The sequence below is a fragment of the Scaptodrosophila lebanonensis genome, unplaced genomic scaffold (genome assembly GCF_003285725.1).
Source record: "Scaptodrosophila lebanonensis strain 11010-0011.00,11010-0021.00 unplaced genomic scaffold, SlebRS2 tig00000113-arrow-arrow-pilon, whole genome shotgun sequence".
NCBI classification, from domain to species: Eukaryota; Metazoa; Arthropoda; class Insecta; order Diptera; family Drosophilidae; genus Scaptodrosophila; species Scaptodrosophila lebanonensis.
In genome coordinates this window covers 431,366-448,267 of record NW_022060575.1, presented here as the reverse complement: position 1 = coordinate 448,267, position 16,902 = coordinate 431,366, and the positions used below count along the sequence as shown (strand labels likewise).

The window sequence follows — 16,902 nt, the reverse complement described above, 5'->3', positions numbered from 1 at the left end:
ATGGGCGCAAACAGGACAGGGATCGTATAGATATCAAGACTAAATCGAATTATCTCGTTTTGTATACCCTTTTCGCATTCTGCTCATTTTTGTGCTGAATTTAATTTTGTGGAATAATTAAAGATTAGTAAAATTAGTTGTCAGAGCGACCATTTTAAAAAGTAGACAAATAATATGTAGTTCCAAATGAAAGCACTTAAAGCTTCAGTACACCGATGTATACGATGGTTGTTATATGTATGTATGTACATATATAGAACCAAACTAATATTATAAAAACATTAGCTCCAGAAAAACGACCATCCTTATAATAACATTTAAAAGAACATTCGAGTTGATTGTTTTACCATAAATAGTGTTACTATAAACAGTGACGCTTGCTTGGTCCAACCGCAAAATCTACTTGGAGCATCTGAAATATGAAAATCATATGTCCATATATGAAAATCAAGAAAATTTTGAGTTACATACACAGTTTGGTTAATATGGGCTCTGCCGTTTCCGAAATCCATTCGTTCGTCCAGACAGGTTTAAATCCATTTCTATATATATATGTACCTGGGGTTGGTTAGGGTTCCTTGTGCCTGTTACATACTTTGCACATATGTATCTAATATACCCTCTCGACCCTAGACAATTTCAAATATATACGTTTAGAATTGATTTATCTTGAAATAACTTATTGAAAAGTCGATTGTTTTCTGTTTTAAGGCCATTCAAAATATAAATTAACACTTTTGTTTCTTAGTTATACTTATTAAGGTTGCCCTAAAATCAAAGAGATCCTTTTCCAAAGTCTTACACTTACAAAATAGTTGAAAATACCTTATAAATATTTTTGGTAAGTTTTTGAAATGTATAATGTTGGATATATCTGAAAGTTCTTTATTGTTTTTATGGGAAACATTTTCTGAAAAATATAGGTGTCTTTTATATATTAAAAGCACTGTAGTATATTTTTGCTTTTCATCACGCTTCTCCAGTTGGCTTACACGTTTTACTTGATTCAGAAAACCGCTGCACGCAGATAAATACACGGTGGCATCTGGAGGAGTAATTGTTTCCATTTGTGGCACTGTGCATACGAAAGAGTCAAGGCACTACTTTTATTGCTACCAAGGAAAGTAAAAACGGATTGAAGTCTTTGAACAATTATTAATTTATTTTAACTGTGCATTTGGAATTTTAAACAAAGCAAATTATTTGGTTAGAACTCGAGCCAGAAACAGGAGTCTTGAAATTATATTTTTGAAGTGGAAGTGTGTTGTTTTGGTCATATGGTCGAGATGCAGGTACTCCAAATTTGGAATTTTTTACGTGTTGCGGTCTTGTCATAGCATTTGTAGAAATAATATACTGGCTAGGAATTATGTCGAGTATATATATGTGTTTTGCCCAATTGGAGACTGGATTGTGTGTAGGATTCAACAATATTGATTGAGTAATTAAACTTGGCCACCACGCAGACGGAGCACCAAGTGAAGGGTCGACTCCTTTTGGATGTTGTAGTCAGACAAGGTGCGCCCATCTTCCAACTGTTTTCCGGCGAAGATCAGACGCTGTTGGTCTGGGGGAATGCCCTCCTTATCCTGGATCTTGGCCTTTACGTTCTCAATGGTGTCGCTGGGCTCAACCTCCAAAGTGATGGTTTTGCCGGTGAGAGTCTTCACAAAGATTTGCATGCCACCACGCAGACGGAGCACCAAGTGAAGGGTTGACTCCTTTTGGATGTTGTAGTCAGACAAGGTGCGTCCATCTTCCAACTGTTTTCCGGCGAAGATCAGACGCTGTTGGTCTGGGGGAATGCCCTCCTTATCCTGGATCTTGGCCTTCACGTTCTCAATGGTATCGCTGGGCTCAACCTCCAAAGTGATGGTTTTGCCAGTGAGAGTCTTCACAAAGATTTGCATGCCACCACGCAGACGGAGCACCAAGTGAAGAGTCGACTCCTTTTGGATGTTGTAGTCAGACAGGGTGCGTCCATCTTCCAACTGTTTTCCGGCGAAGATCAGACGCTGTTGGTCTGGGGGAATGCCCTCCTTATCCTGGATCTTGGCCTTCACGTTCTCAATGGTATCGCTGGGCTCAACCTCCAAAGTGATGGTTTTGCCGGTGAGAGTCTTCACAAAGATTTGCATGCCACCACGCAGACGGAGCACCAAGTGAAGGGTCGACTCCTTTTGGATGTTGTAGTCAGACAAGGTGCGTCCATCTTCCAACTGTTTTCCGGCGAAGATCAGACGCTGTTGGTCTGGGGGAATGCCCTCCTTATCCTGGATCTTGGCCTTCACGTTCTCAATGGTATCGCTGGGCTCAACCTCCAAAGTGATGGTTTTGCCGGTGAGAGTCTTCACAAAGATTTGCATGCCACCACGCAGACGGAGCACCAAGTGAAGGGTCGACTCCTTTTGGATGTTGTAGTCAGACAAGGTGCGTCCATCTTCCAACTGTTTTCCGGCGAAGATCAGACGCTGTTGGTCTGGGGGAATGCCCTCCTTATCCTGGATCTTGGCCTTTACGTTCTCAATGGTGTCGCTGGGCTCAACCTCCAAAGTGATGGTTTTGCCGGTGAGAGTCTTCACAAAGATTTGCATGCCACCACGCAGACGGAGCACCAAGTGAAGGGTCGACTCCTTTTGGATGTTGTAGTCAGACAAGGTGCGTCCATCTTCCAACTGTTTTCCGGCGAAGATCAGGCGCTGTTGGTCTGGGGGAATGCCCTCCTTATCCTGGATCTTGGCCTTTACGTTCTCAATGGTGTCGCTGGGCTCAACCTCCAAAGTGATGGTTTTGCCGGTGAGAGTCTTCACAAAGATTTGCATGCCACCACGCAGACGGAGCACCAAGTGAAGGGTCGACTCCTTTTGGATGTTGTAGTCAGACAAGGTGCGTCCATCTTCCAACTGTTTTCCGGCGAAGATCAGACGCTGTTGGTCTGGGGGAATGCCCTCCTTATCCTGGATCTTGGCCTTCACGTTCTCAATGGTATCACTGGGCTCAACCTCCAAAGTGATGGTTTTGCCGGTGAGAGTCTTCACAAAGATTTGCATGCCACCACGCAGACGGAGCACCAAGTGAAGGGTCGACTCCTTTTGGATGTTGTAGTCAGACAAGGTGCGCCCATCTTCCAACTGTTTTCCGGCGAAGATCAGACGCTGTTGGTCTGGGGGAATGCCCTCCTTATCCTGGATCTTGGCCTTTACGTTCTCAATGGTGTCGCTGGGCTCAACCTCCAAAGTGATGGTTTTGCCGGTGAGAGTCTTCACAAAGATTTGCATGCCACCACGCAGACGGAGTACCAAGTGAAGGGTCGACTCCTTTTGGATGTTGTAGTCTGACAGGGTGCGTCCATCTTCCAACTGTTTTCCGGCGAAGATCAGACGCTGTTGGTCTGGGGGAATGCCCTCCTTATCCTGGATCTTGGCCTTCACGTTCTCAATGGTATCGCTGGGCTCAACCTCCAAAGTGATGGTTTTGCCAGTGAGAGTCTTCACAAAGATTTGCATACCACCACGCAGACGGAGCACCAAGTGAAGGGTTGACTCCTTTTGGATGTTGTAGTCAGACAAGGTGCGCCCATCTTCCAACTGTTTTCCGGCGAAGATCAGACGCTGTTGGTCTGGGGGAATGCCCTCCTTATCCTGGATCTTGGCCTTTACGTTCTCAATGGTGTCGCTGGGCTCAACCTCCAAAGTGATGGTTTTGCCGGTGAGAGTCTTCACAAAGATTTGCATGCCACCACGCAGACGGAGCACCAAGTGAAGGGTTGACTCCTTTTGGATGTTGTAGTCAGACAAGGTGCGTCCATCTTCCAACTGTTTTCCGGCGAAGATCAGACGCTGTTGGTCTGGGGGAATGCCCTCCTTATCCTGGATCTTGGCCTTTACGTTCTCAATGGTATCGCTGGGCTCAACCTCCAAAGTGATGGTTTTGCCGGTGAGAGTCTTCACAAAGATTTGCATGCCACCACGCAGACGGAGCACCAAGTGAAGGGTCGACTCCTTTTGGATGTTGTAGTCAGACAAGGTGCGTCCATCTTCCAACTGTTTTCCGGCGAAGATCAGACGCTGTTGGTCTGGGGGAATGCCCTCCTTATCCTGGATTTTGGCCTTTACGTTCTCAATGGTGTCGCTGGGCTCAACCTCCAAGGTGATGGTTTTGCCGGTGAGAGTCTTCACAAAGATTTGCATGCCACCACGCAGACGGAGCACCAAGTGAAGGGTTGACTCCTTTTGGATGTTGTAGTCAGACAAGGTGCGTCCATCTTCCAACTGTTTTCCGGCGAAGATCAGACGCTGTTGGTCTGGGGGAATGCCCTCCTTATCCTGGATTTTGGCCTTTACGTTCTCAATGGTGTCGCTGGGCTCAACCTCCAAGGTGATGGTTTTGCCGGTGAGAGTCTTCACAAAGATTTGCATACCACCACGCAGACGGAGCACCAAGTGAAGGGTTGACTCCTTTTGGATGTTGTAGTCAGACAAGGTGCGCCCATCTTCCAACTGTTTTCCGGCGAAGATCAGACGCTGTTGGTCTGGGGGAATGCCCTCCTTATCCTGGATCTTGGCCTTTACGTTCTCAATGGTGTCGCTGGGCTCAACCTCCAAAGTGATGGTTTTGCCGGTGAGAGTCTTCACAAAGATTTGCATGCCACCACGCAGACGGAGCACCAAGTGAAGGGTTGACTCCTTTTGGATGTTGTAGTCAGACAAGGTGCGTCCATCTTCCAACTGTTTTCCGGCGAAGATCAGACGCTGTTGGTCTGGGGGAATGCCCTCCTTATCCTGGATTTTGGCCTTTACGTTCTCAATGGTATCGCTGGGCTCAACCTCCAAAGTGATGGTTTTGCCGGTGAGAGTCTTCACAAAGATTTGCATGCCACCACGCAGACGGAGCACCAAGTGAAGGGTCGACTCCTTTTGGATGTTGTAGTCAGACAAGGTGCGTCCATCTTCCAACTGTTTTCCGGCGAAGATCAGACGCTGTTGGTCTGGGGGAATGCCCTCCTTATCCTGGATTTTGGCCTTTACGTTCTCAATGGTGTCGCTGGGCTCAACCTCCAAGGTGATGGTTTTGCCGGTGAGAGTCTTCACAAAGATTTGCATGCCACCACGCAGACGGAGCACCAAGTGAAGGGTCGACTCCTTTTGGATGTTGTAGTCTGACAGGGTGCGTCCATCTTCCAACTGTTTTCCGGCGAAGATCAGACGCTGTTGGTCTGGGGGAATGCCCTCCTTATCCTGGATCTTGGCCTTCACGTTCTCAATGGTATCGCTGGGCTCAACCTCCAAAGTGATGGTTTTGCCAGTGAGAGTCTTCACAAAGATTTGCATACCACCACGCAGACGGAGCACCAAGTGAAGGGTCGACTCCTTTTGGATGTTGTAGTCAGACAAGGTGCGCCCATCTTCCAACTGTTTTCCGGCGAAGATCAGACGCTGTTGGTCTGGGGGAATGCCCTCCTTATCCTGGATCTTGGCCTTCACGTTCTCAATGGTATCGCTGGGCTCAACCTCCAAAGTGATGGTTTTACCAGTGAGAGTCTTCACAAAGATTTGCATGCCACCACGCAGACGGAGCACCAAGTGAAGGGTCGACTCCTTTTGGATGTTGTAGTCAGACAAGGTGCGCCCATCTTCCAACTGTTTTCCGGCGAAGATCAGACGCTGTTGGTCTGGGGGAATGCCCTCCTTATCCTGGATTTTGGCCTTTACGTTCTCAATGGTGTCGCTGGGCTCAACCTCCAAAGTGATGGTTTTGCCGGTGAGAGTCTTCACAAAGATTTGCATGCCACCACGCAGACGGAGCACCAAGTGAAGAGTCGACTCCTTTTGGATGTTGTAGTCTGACAGGGTGCGTCCATCTTCCAACTGTTTTCCGGCGAAGATCAGACGCTGTTGGTCTGGAGGAATGCCCTCCTTATCCTGGATCTTGGCCTTTACGTTCTCAATGGTATCGCTGGGCTCAACCTCCAAAGTGATGGTCTTGCCAGTAAGGGTCTTTACAAAGATCTGCATTTCGGATTATTCTGCAAACTGAAATTGATTAAAAGAATGTCTTAACATTGCAAATGTAAGAAGGTAAACAGCTAATATATTTGCAAGTACTTAATTTTTTCCATACATGGGAAGAGTTTTTGTGTGTATGTATATTGTTATTCGACAAATGATTGAGATAATGACAAAGAATGAATGTATACATACATGCATACATATGTACATATACATACATACATACATATGTATACATTGATGTACTTTTATGCAGTCTGGAACGTTCACTTTGTGACGGCATAAAATAATTTCACCAGGTTATTGAAAAACCCTGGTTCTGCTATTGTATATGTATGTGCACAGCCGAAATATATGCATATGGATACGAGTACGTACTACATTGCATACATATGTATGTGTAGGTATCATTATACATGTACATACATACATACGTATGATATTACACAAGAGAAAAGAATTAACACGAAATTAGCTTCGCAAGCGACAACAACACGTATACAGTTAATTAAATTCAACCGTCCCAAAACTTACTTTATCTTTAACACTTCTGAAATTGTTTTGCTAATTTCGTCTTTATTCTTATTGTATTCACGCGGATCTCTTTACCAGTCTGGCCTCTAATTATCAATAATTTCTATGGCATTAAATCGGGGTCTTTTATAATTTGCGCTGCTACAAGGCAATTTTAGGGAAATTTCCAGTACGACTATGGATATCTCACTTGCACTATAAATTTTCACCACACTTAAAATATTTGTAATTGCAGACTTAACAAAGAAATAGCCAAGGAATATTAAGAAAATGCACCTAACGTTTTGAATTTGCTGATATTCATTTACGCAATATGGTGCGCATGCATTAAAGAGCCTAATAACATTTTAATTGCAGATACGTAGTAAGAAATTTACTTACATAGAAGGCTGCGTATGTATGTTCGTCTCACTCATAAAAATATCACACGTTGCCACCTAAGTGAACGACCCACCGTGAATTAGTATTTATTACCCACCTCTACTCAAAATTTAAAGCAATATACTTTCACTCACCGATATAAAACACGTTAGCTTGAAATATTGCGTATATTTCACTTATTACAGCTGTTAGTTCGTTGAATGCAGGATTTATACAAATCGTTTTTTTTTTCGATGTGTTTTGCTTCGGAGTCAAATGCAAAATAAATTATTCTAAATATTTTCGTTACGATTTTAAAATCAATGCCTACTTTTATTGTTTATAAAACTTGAACTTACCACAAAAATGAATGTAAAAAATTATTTTGAACAAATTCAAGACAAGACCTCTTTAACGTACTGAGTTTACTGGCCGAGTGATTTTTTTGAATGACCTTTTATTTGCAAATCTGATAATAGAATCGTAGCCCTCTTAAAATAAAGCCTACATATACATATGTATGTAACTATAGTTTTTTCTACTTTTTGCACTGTGCTTTTATTTCTTTATAATAGCGTATAACAGGACTGTAGCTTTAAAACACCGTCGAAAGATAAGTCCGCTTCCGCTCATTGTAATTGAAAGGAATACTTACCGTTGGTGTCTCTTTTTTAAAATATATGTGTATGTATATATAACTTGTATGAACACGTACATAAACTAAAAACAATCCACTGATTTTTGAAAATTTAAGCTTCTTTAAATGAATCGGGACTATTATCTTTTTACCGCAACAAATACAGATCTTTTAGCTCAACTGGGATATGATGAATTGATTTTCCGACTGATTTTGTCTATTGCTATGTTGAGTATTTGGGCTATGGTCACTAGGCCTGAAACTTGAATGACTATAAAAATGTGTTTCAGCTAGTTGTGTAGCAAAGCATCGACTGAAATTTCAAGTTTTCCTTAGATTAGATATGTATATTTATTCATATGAAGTTGGACAAAAAATTGAAAAATATTTATTTGATTATTTGCACAATAAATATTGTGCTGTGGGGGTATTCAAAAATTGTGTGATTTTGCATTGTTAGACCTATGGTCACACTTCTGTGTACTTTGACTTTCTCATTTGCCGATTTTATTCATTCCGTATTAATATCAGTTCGCTAGTCAGGCATTACCCGCACAAGAAATGGAGGTGAGTTAATGCAGTCGCTTAAATGGGTGCAAAAAGTTTTTAATTGAAAAATGTCCCTATAGCTTGAAATACTCAGTGCCAAAACTACTAAGCCCTATGGCAAGGTAAAGGCTCCGTCATCGGGCACAACGGTTGCTGAGCTGCGTGTGATAATTCACAAAACTCTAAAGTCGACCCCACATGAGGACCGCCAGTCCCTGCGCCTTGATGTGCGCGACAAGTCGCTAAAGGACACCGACACCTTGGACAGTTTGAATGTCCGCAATGGTGATAAGGTCTATATAAAGGATCTGGGTCCTCAAATTGGATGGAAGACTGTATTTTTGGCCGAGTATGCTGGTCCTTTGATAGTCTATTTAATTTTTTACTTCCGACCGGAGCTCATCTATGGCAAGGCGGCAAGCACCCCGATCTCACTCACAACTCAGTAAGTGGACATTTATATGCAGATATATGTATGCATGTACGTACATGTGCGTGTGTTTGTGTGTGTGTGCGACTTTCCCTTACGGTTGCGCGCACATCTACATCTTTCGATTTTTTGATTTCGTACAAATCGACTATGACGACGACGACCCACTTTGACCCCAACAGCGGCTAACGTTGCGCTTATGCAAAGTTTGGTTCGGACAGAAACGCATGTATTAGCGCGGTTTTCGTATCCGCATAATTATTAACCCGTTTTTCGATGTATATTTTGTAACAGCATTGCCGCTGGCTGTTATACAGTCCACTATGTGAAGAGACTGCTGGAGACGATCTTTGTACATCGTTTCTCGCATGCGACAATGCCCTTGCGCAACCTCTTCAAGAACTGTAGTTACTATTGGGGTTTTACAGCCTATGTGTCGTATCATGTAAATCATCCTCAATACACTTCACCATGTATGTGCACTGTGTGGGCTTCATTAGCTGCCTTTGCGGTAAGTATCTATGAATCTTTGGCCATTGAATAAATCTGTACAAATAACACCGTTTTCTTTACAGCTGTGCGAACTGGGCAATTTTTCCATACACATTGCTTTGCGTAATCTGCGTCCACCAGGCACCAAAGTCCGCAGAATACCTGTCCCGGATGCTAATCCATTGACAAAGCTCTTTAATTTGGTATCTTGTCCCAACTACACTTATGAAATTGGCGCCTGGGTATCTTTTTCAGTGATGACATCTTGCCTGGCCGCTTATCTGTTTGCCTTTGCCGGCGCCTTCCAGATGACCGTGTGGGCCCTTGCTAAACACCGCAACTATAAGAAGGAGTTCAAGGATTACCCCAGACAGCGTCGTTCCATTTTTCCATTTGTGCTTTAAGCATTAACTGCATACATGCACTTACAGTACTGTTCACTGTATAAGAAATTCCATGTCTTTTACACACCACAAATATTAGTGTGCTTAGATTGTAAACAAACTGTAAAAGGGGTAGTTAATCTATGAACTTTGGGTTTTCTTTAGCGTCTGTTAAAAACAAATAAAAATATAAACAAATAAAAATATAAACAATAAACCTGTATGCGTGCGTATTTGCTTTCGCGATTTAGTGCAAATTTACTTAATACTTACATATGTACAAATTAAAACTTTTGGCGCGGTTTTAATTTTGCATTAATGGTGTTACCAGACGCCAATAACTCTTTGGCATGGCATTGCATTTGGTATTTACATTTATTGTGGAAAAAAATACATAAATTAAATGATGCCCTTTCTACCTTTGGCAATATGAATCTGCTAGTCTAGGGGTGTCGTAATTTTAAAATATAAGCGCGCATAAGTAGAGTTGCCAGACTGCGATTACAATTCTAGTGGTGCTTTTTACAGACTTATTTTCAGGTGTTTTTGGGTCAGCGCCACAACAAAACAAATATAGAAGTGGAAATATAATGCTTGCACAATGAATCTTTTTGAGGAACTGGACACGCTAGAGCCTAGCGGAAAGCCGACGCCGCCGCGTATCGAAAATCCTACGCCACATAAAATTGCCGTTCTAATATTACTCAAACAATATATCGCGGTATGTTTGCTAATTTCCAACCATGGCTTGCAAATATTTGTAAATTAAATTGCAGGATAAAAAATCCTCGTTAGATTCAGGGGTCATAATGAATCCGCAGCGACGTCGAATGTTCTGCATGCTGATGTTTAAGATTGTGCAGGAGGCGGACATGAGTTACTACAAATTCCACAATCTTCTCACTTCTCATCGCTACAAGTTGGACACTCTGCTATTGGAAGCATTCGAGAAGGCCATGTCGGAGTTCTGCGCTAATGGCATTGAGGCGCTCTTTGATTTTTCCGAGTCCCAAAACATTGATAATCTGCTGAATGAAAGTTGGGGCGTAAGCCAATTCAGTATGATGGGCGTCTATGTTCGCAGGGTCGGCGTGGTGCTAGAACGGTTCAGTTTCTCCGAAATGGTGGGCATGTATAAGAACTTTTGCACTTACTATGAGACTGGTGTGCGCGCCCTGGCTGTTGGGCCAAACAAACAAATTGCAGGTGGCATTCTGCATAGAGCTGAGACTCCACCGGCGACAACTGAAGAGAAGACAGACGACAAAAATGAAGTAGCATTAAGAATCAACAAACCGGAGTCTGCCAATGCAGCTCCATCCTGTTCCGACGCGGTTGTAACTGAACCCACTGGCAGTAGTTCGATGGGTAAATGGGCACCCAAGCAAGCTAAGGTCTTTATTAACAAACAATCCGAGCTGCTAGAGCATAGCGAGCGAAATGCGCTCCCACCCATAGAGCTGCATCGCAAGGTGCAGGAAATAATCAATGATATACCGTTGGCAACGACCCCATACTTTTTGGGTTACATGAATCAGTTGCGAGTGCGTGACTATAAAAATGCCCTGGCAGCCCTACATCGCGCTCTCGATCGTAGCCCGGTACGCATGATGAGCCAGGAGAAGGGATATCAATATTTTTGTGTTAATTTGGCGGTGCTGCATGCTACTTTCGGTCATCGAGACGAAGCCTTAGCTGCTCTTAGAGAAGGCATAATGCTGGCACAAGAGCATGGGGATAAGCGCAGCTTGAATTTGGCCAACACTTGGTACTGTCTGCTACGTGATGAGCTGCCACTGTCCTCTGTCCAACGTAGCGTTGCCGAGGCCGCAGATACTGATGGCTCATTATTGCAAAATCACACTTTGGCCTTGCACTTTGCCGTCAAGCTAGGCACAGTTGCTGGATACCAGCCGCTACGTCTCTTTGATCTGCTTCAGCGCAGTGATAATCTAACCAATCGAAATAATTTTGCAGATCACGCCTCGGAGGCTCTGGCCCTGCGTTCGGCTGTCTGGTGTGCCTATGGGCGTCACGAGTTGTCGGCTCTCTATGCACAGTTGCTACTTGTGGAGCGAGATCGTTTCTGCCGAGGCTCGGCGAGCGTGGGCAGTGCTTTGGCTAGCTATGCTTTATGGCTGCAATTGCAGGGCGAAATGCAGCTGTCGCACGTGCTGCTCTATCGCGCTCGTGAGCATCTTCCTCGAATGCCCAGTGCAGAATGTTGGATGATCAGCCAATGCCATGTTATTATACAGTCGGGTATTTATCGTTGTCGGTGGCATGATGCCATGAAGGCCTGCGATCAGCTGCATCTGCTCGATCCCGCCGATGCTATGCTTCAGCGAGCAACAATCTATGTTGCAAAACGGGAGTTCTTCAATGCACGCCGTTTGCTGGACAAGTTGGTGTCACAAACTCAAATGCCCTTTCTTATACGCATACGTGTTCAGCTGCTTTTAGGATATTGCAGTCTCGCCGATGGAAGATTCTCAAGTGAAACTGTGACTCTTCTCCTGGGTGTAGCGGAAGAAATGACGGAATCCCAAATGGACTACGAACTAGCGTTGGTGGATATGGTCTTGGCCCAACTACTGCTGCTTCTTGGCATGCCGCAAAAGGCTTACCAAGCCATTAAGCACTGCATGGAGGACGTCCATATAAATGGTGGATTGTATGAACGTGCTAAGACTGATTTCGTTTTTGTGCGCTGTCTGCTTGCCATTGCAGGCACAGATGCAGATCTACGTAAGGCACAGCTGTTGAAATCCGTAGATGTGTTGCAACGTGCAGCACAGGCGTTTAAGAAACTTGAAGCCCATGCCAAGGTGCTGGATGTGTATGTGTTCCTGGCGCAGCGCTTTAATGAGATCGGCGAGCGCCAGCTTCGCAATAAATATGCAGGCGAATTTAGACGCTACTATACCGAACACCCCATTCCACGCGAGTACCTTGGCATGGTCTATTAAATCACATGGCAAAGCACCGATTAACTCTTAATAAACATATTTTTTTATTAAATTTTGTTTAAACAGTATTTGTTATTTTAGTATACACCATCTACAGTACTAAAAAGTCCTATTTGAATTTTCACAACTGCTCGAAAGTATATCTTTACTGTATGTTTTGTTAATGGCTGAATGCTCTATGCTTAATGTGTTGCTGTGATTGCAATGCTGAAAAACAGTCGTAAACGCTAGTAAAGTAGGCTGTGCCATATAGTTCGCGTAAATGCTGAGGCTTCCAGGTATGCTATGGGATATTAAATTGGGTTGTCCATTATTTTGAAATTTAGCTATTGTATGCGAGGGTGGCTGGGTATCGCATTCATGGGTGTGTAACTTAAACTAACTTCTGGCATTTTTCGTTATTTGGATTCGCTTTCGTTATGCAGCTAATAATGTAAATAATGTAAACTAACGAATCAATGGTAAATTGGGCGCTGGTCCAGATGCGGCCATGGCACTGCCAGGACCAAGAAGCACTTGCTTCTGCTGCGACTTGTGTAGTTCCTCCATCTGAGCACGCTCGGTCTCAAAGATGACTGGCGCAAACAATATAACGGAGCTTGTAAAGAATATCCACGATGCATTGCACGAAAACTGGTAAACGCTGCGGAAGCTCTTTACCGTGGCATTGGTCACTTTGCCGGCGAAATTGCGGACAGATTCCGGAAACATTTCGGTCAATCCCCACATGCGTTCACCGACGCTCTCATCGGGTTCCTGGCGTATTGGGAAGTTTGAGGTTAGATCATTGAAAATATATTGTTTACAAACAAATCACAATATTAATATCATGTGCCACTTACGTCATCATAGTTCTCACCCCCGTCCTGTGGATTGTTTGATGTCTGCAAAGAATCAAAAATGCATTTATGTATTGTATTAATCAATATCAATGCGTGTTAGGGATGGTGCACGTTTTTTCTAGCAATATGCCAATTACGCAAACGCACACAGGCCAGCGACAACCTCGAACTTGCACTTACAGTAGCAACTGTGCGCCGCTCAGGTGTTTCATCCTTGCTACCACCCAATGAGGACATTCCACTATCCTTTTCAATGAACTCTATGTCAGGATCAGAGTCCATCAAATCCTCGATTTTCACGTTATCGGTATCCACTTTGCGGCTTTAAGTTAACACTATGAATATTGAAAAGTCGTGCAGGCGTTTATCAGCCTCACAATAACGCACACGCAGACGTAAACGTACACAATAGACAATTTAGGTAATTTTTGCTACCGTTTAATTGAATTTGGCTTTCGTTTTGTTCGTTTTTCACAAAAAATAATATGATTCGCAACTATATGCACGGACTACACGACAACGACGAAACCATCGAAGTAATTAAAACTACGATGTTCCGCATTTCTATCGATTTTTAGCAGCCGATGGTAAATTTCAACTCTTAGCATCACTAAATCATATGGTAGTCGCGAATTTAGAGTGACCGAAGCGTAGAACTGAAAGCCGCCATATAATGCCGTAGATACAAATTAATTTGTATGTGTATTACAGATTGGGTGGTAACAGAAATAGCAGATAACTTGATTTAGCGTGCTTACCTTTTCGTCACCCATAGTTGTTTTTCAAAAAATATGCGCTGCTATTTCAAAAGTTTCTGTATTTAATTTTTGTTATTTTATGCACAGCGAAAAATTTAGAAATGTCGTAAACTGAATTTTACGTATTACTTGTTTGCTCCTTGTGTGAAAAAATAAAATTTCACAATGCCGGGCCAAAACAGTAATGACACGGCATACTTTGTTGTGAATATATGTATAACATTTCGAAAAATAGAGCTGCTGCCTTCCTGAATGTTTTTTATTGTTTTATTTTACTAAAGCTGTGTGCGATTGTGTACGCTAGGTTATGTGATCGTATAAGACTAAAATGTCTGTACATTTTGTGAACGTGACAACTTCGAAAATTGCCGTGAGCTCCATGTACAGCTCACAATTCACGACTTAACGAAAATTCATTCAAACACAGATTGATGGTGTAATTTGATGTAACTTGATGTATACTTTGTTATATTCAAATATTTATTAGGTTTAAAAATAGGAACATTGTAATTCAGATAAAATAAAATCTAAAGATTTAAAGATATTTTGTGAATGTACATACTTACATATACATATGTATAAATAAAGGCACATTCGAAAAGTATAAAAACTATATTTATTTAAACAACATATTTATACTTTGAGCGGACTAGGACACGTTTATAAAAAAAAAAAACTTCTCCCCTTAAAAATGTACATGTGTAAATGAAATGCACGTTTTTCCAAGTCAAGTTATCTTTACGATACTTTGTAATCGACGGTTAAAAAGGGAATGTTGAATTTATGAAATGCATCTCCGACTCCATAAGGTAGTAAATTTTTTTTCTGTCGATCTCCCCATCTCCCTGTATTAGTGAACTTCCACAATTTTGCATTTCATTTAAGAATTTATGGAAGTATACATGCTCAATTCTCACTTGAATAATATGTTTGTTTATGTTCGAACGATTTTTAGTCCAAAAAACATTTTTGTTATTGAACGTGCATAAATTTGTAGAAACTACAAATTTACAAATACTACAAGTAATAAATAGCATGCATTTTGATCTGTTAAGTAACTTTTACCATTTTCTATGGCCACCTACCGACTTAGTTTGATTTCCTCAGCCATAAATTTATTATCGGAGTCAAAGTAAGATATATATATTTTCTCAAAGCAAACACTTCTGTAAATTTTTAATAAATGAAAGGATCTAGTAATTGAGCGTTGGTTTATTTTTCTTTATTATTTTTTATCTTTTTTCACAATTATAAATTATGAAATTGTTTATGCTTACATCAAATATGTAACTAAGTATGTTGTTTATGCATTTATATAGATAATGTCTTAAATTCCATTATACAATATTAAGTATTTAGTTTAATGTTTTCACTTTAAACATAAACAGAATAGTTATATAGTTTTTCCCATCAACAGCAATATGCATATGTGTATGTAAGTATATATACATATATGTATATATATATATATAGCTCTGCGTATAACTATGTAAGTTAAGCACACATTTAGATGTCACAAAAACTATTGGAGTATAATATAAATATATATGTATATGAATATGCAATTTTTTCTTGGGTAAGGTATTTCTTTTGAAAAGATTCTATTTAAGGTCGCCTTTTCGCAGGGACGCCTATTTATCCAGCTGTAAATTTCGTACAAAAGTTTTTGGGGTAGCTTTCTAAATTTTCCAATGAACCATTTGTACCTTTGACCTGATAATTTATGGCACCAAATATATAGTTTTCTTTATATAATATTTAAATAGAGTTAGTTTCATCATTTAACTGTTGTTTTAAAGAGCACTTTTGTTCAATACCTTGTAAGCTGGAACTACAAGTAAACACGAAACTAAATTGAAACCGCAATGCCTAAATTAATAGGCATGCTTTATGGGGTAAGTGTGTGTTTCTATTTGCTTTTATTTTTTTAAAAGGCAATTATGCAACTATGGCTAAGCCGGGACGGCAATTAAATGGACTATTGTCTTTTGTTGGAAACAAAGAAATTAATCATAACTGATTAAACCTTTCTCTCTTGCATTAATTTTCAAACCAACCCGGCTATACACGACTACCGATTTTAAATAGCTGGCACATTAGGGCATCATAAATTTCTTTCGAATTTCTTTCCCCAACTTTACGAAAATGTGAAAGAAGCTGAGTTAAAAAAAAACCTAACCATAAAATCTTAGTTATGTATGAAAATACGGAAACAGTTGTTTTTGAAAATAAATTTACTTTTATATTTAATTTATTGGCTTATCTTCCTGAAACTTTAAGTCGATGTGGCGGGGACCTCCAGAAGGAGGTTAATATTTGATTTTAAGTTTAATTGTTGGAATTAAGACTTTCTAAAATTATATATGACTAGATTTCAGTTTGTGGGACATAGAATGCATCAAATTTTTATGAAGTTAAGTTAGTCTACCAAATCTGCTTTCCCTTTTTCAAGTTTTAGGTTAATTATTTTTATTGTTTGGCCGGCTCGAGGTCAGAGTAAGAAAAACCAATTTATTTAATTTTCTTTTCTTTTTCCGATATATTTCGGTTACGCCACGGTAACCGTCTTCAGGGCAATTATTTAAGCAAGTCTGCTCTGTTTGACTTGGAGTTTTAGGTTAATATTTAAAACAATACTAATTCATATCGACTCCTTTATATGCAAATTTTTGTGATAATATTTATTCATTAAAATTGTCTGATCAATTGACTAAGAATCGGAATTGGAAGAGTGGTAATTTTATATATTTTTATAGCAGATTTAAGCCAGAAGTTAATAATATATAACTGCACTTTTATGTTACTTAATATAGTGATAAGAAATGATGGATTCCAAATACTGAAAAACTAGTCTTTGATTTAAAAACACGAATTACATTTGAAAAATAACATTGCCGTTCAGTAAGAATAGTTTTAAGTTCTACAATGTTGCAGCTGTAA

The 16,902-nt window shown here is 41.0% G+C and overlaps 4 protein-coding genes across 8 annotated transcripts; 2 read left to right on the top strand and 2 right to left on the bottom strand.

Moving 5' to 3' along the window:
* Window positions 1–1,140: 1,140 nt before the first annotated feature.
* LOC115628380 (polyubiquitin-C) lies at window positions 1,141–7,592 on the bottom strand. Of its 4 annotated transcripts, none has more exons than XM_030524463.1 (2): window positions 7,558–7,592; window positions 1,141–6,032 (listed from the first exon to the last, which is right to left on the bottom strand). In XM_030524463.1, exon 2 carries the CDS (start codon window positions 6,012–6,014, stop codon window positions 1,446–1,448), a length of 4,569 nt encoding a protein of 1,522 aa, XP_030380323.1. In that variant the 5' UTR covers window positions 6,015–6,032; window positions 7,558–7,592; the 3' UTR covers window positions 1,141–1,445. The 4 variants fall into 4 exon arrangements, with proteins under 4 accessions (XP_030380323.1, XP_030380321.1, XP_030380324.1 ...); XM_030524461.1 differs by lacking the exon at window positions 7,558–7,592 and adding an exon at window positions 7,058–7,153; XM_030524464.1 differs by lacking the exon at window positions 7,558–7,592 and adding an exon at window positions 7,058–7,142 and having other exon boundaries at window positions 1,141–6,025.
* A 403-nt stretch (window positions 7,593–7,995) lies between these two features.
* Window positions 7,996–9,616, top strand: LOC115628301 (very-long-chain enoyl-CoA reductase). The gene is made up of 4 exons (XM_030524349.1): window positions 7,996–8,106; window positions 8,169–8,533; window positions 8,813–9,029; window positions 9,094–9,616. Exons 1-4 carry the CDS (start codon window positions 8,101–8,103, stop codon window positions 9,412–9,414), a joined length of 909 nt encoding a protein of 302 aa, XP_030380209.1. The 5' UTR covers window positions 7,996–8,100; the 3' UTR covers window positions 9,415–9,616.
* A 320-nt stretch (window positions 9,617–9,936) lies between these two features.
* LOC115628324 (anaphase-promoting complex subunit 5) lies at window positions 9,937–12,388 on the top strand. Its single transcript, XM_030524379.1, has 2 exons — window positions 9,937–10,114; window positions 10,170–12,388. The coding sequence occupies exons 1-2, from the start codon at window positions 9,995–9,997 to the stop codon at window positions 12,360–12,362; spliced, it is 2,313 nt and encodes a 770-aa protein (XP_030380239.1). The 5' UTR covers window positions 9,937–9,994; the 3' UTR covers window positions 12,363–12,388.
* On the bottom strand, window positions 12,383–14,112 carry LOC115628325 (mitochondrial import receptor subunit TOM22 homolog). Of its 2 annotated transcripts, none has more exons than XM_030524382.1 (3): window positions 13,963–14,112; window positions 13,205–13,246; window positions 12,383–13,118 (listed from the first exon to the last, which is right to left on the bottom strand). In XM_030524382.1, the coding sequence occupies exons 1-3, from the start codon at window positions 13,975–13,977 to the stop codon at window positions 12,810–12,812; spliced, it is 366 nt and encodes a 121-aa protein (XP_030380242.1). In that variant the 5' UTR covers window positions 13,978–14,112; the 3' UTR covers window positions 12,383–12,809. The 2 variants fall into 2 exon arrangements, with proteins under 2 accessions (XP_030380242.1, XP_030380241.1); XM_030524381.1 differs by lacking the exon at window positions 13,963–14,112 and adding an exon at window positions 13,385–13,720.
* Window positions 14,113–16,902: the final 2,790 nt, after the last annotated feature.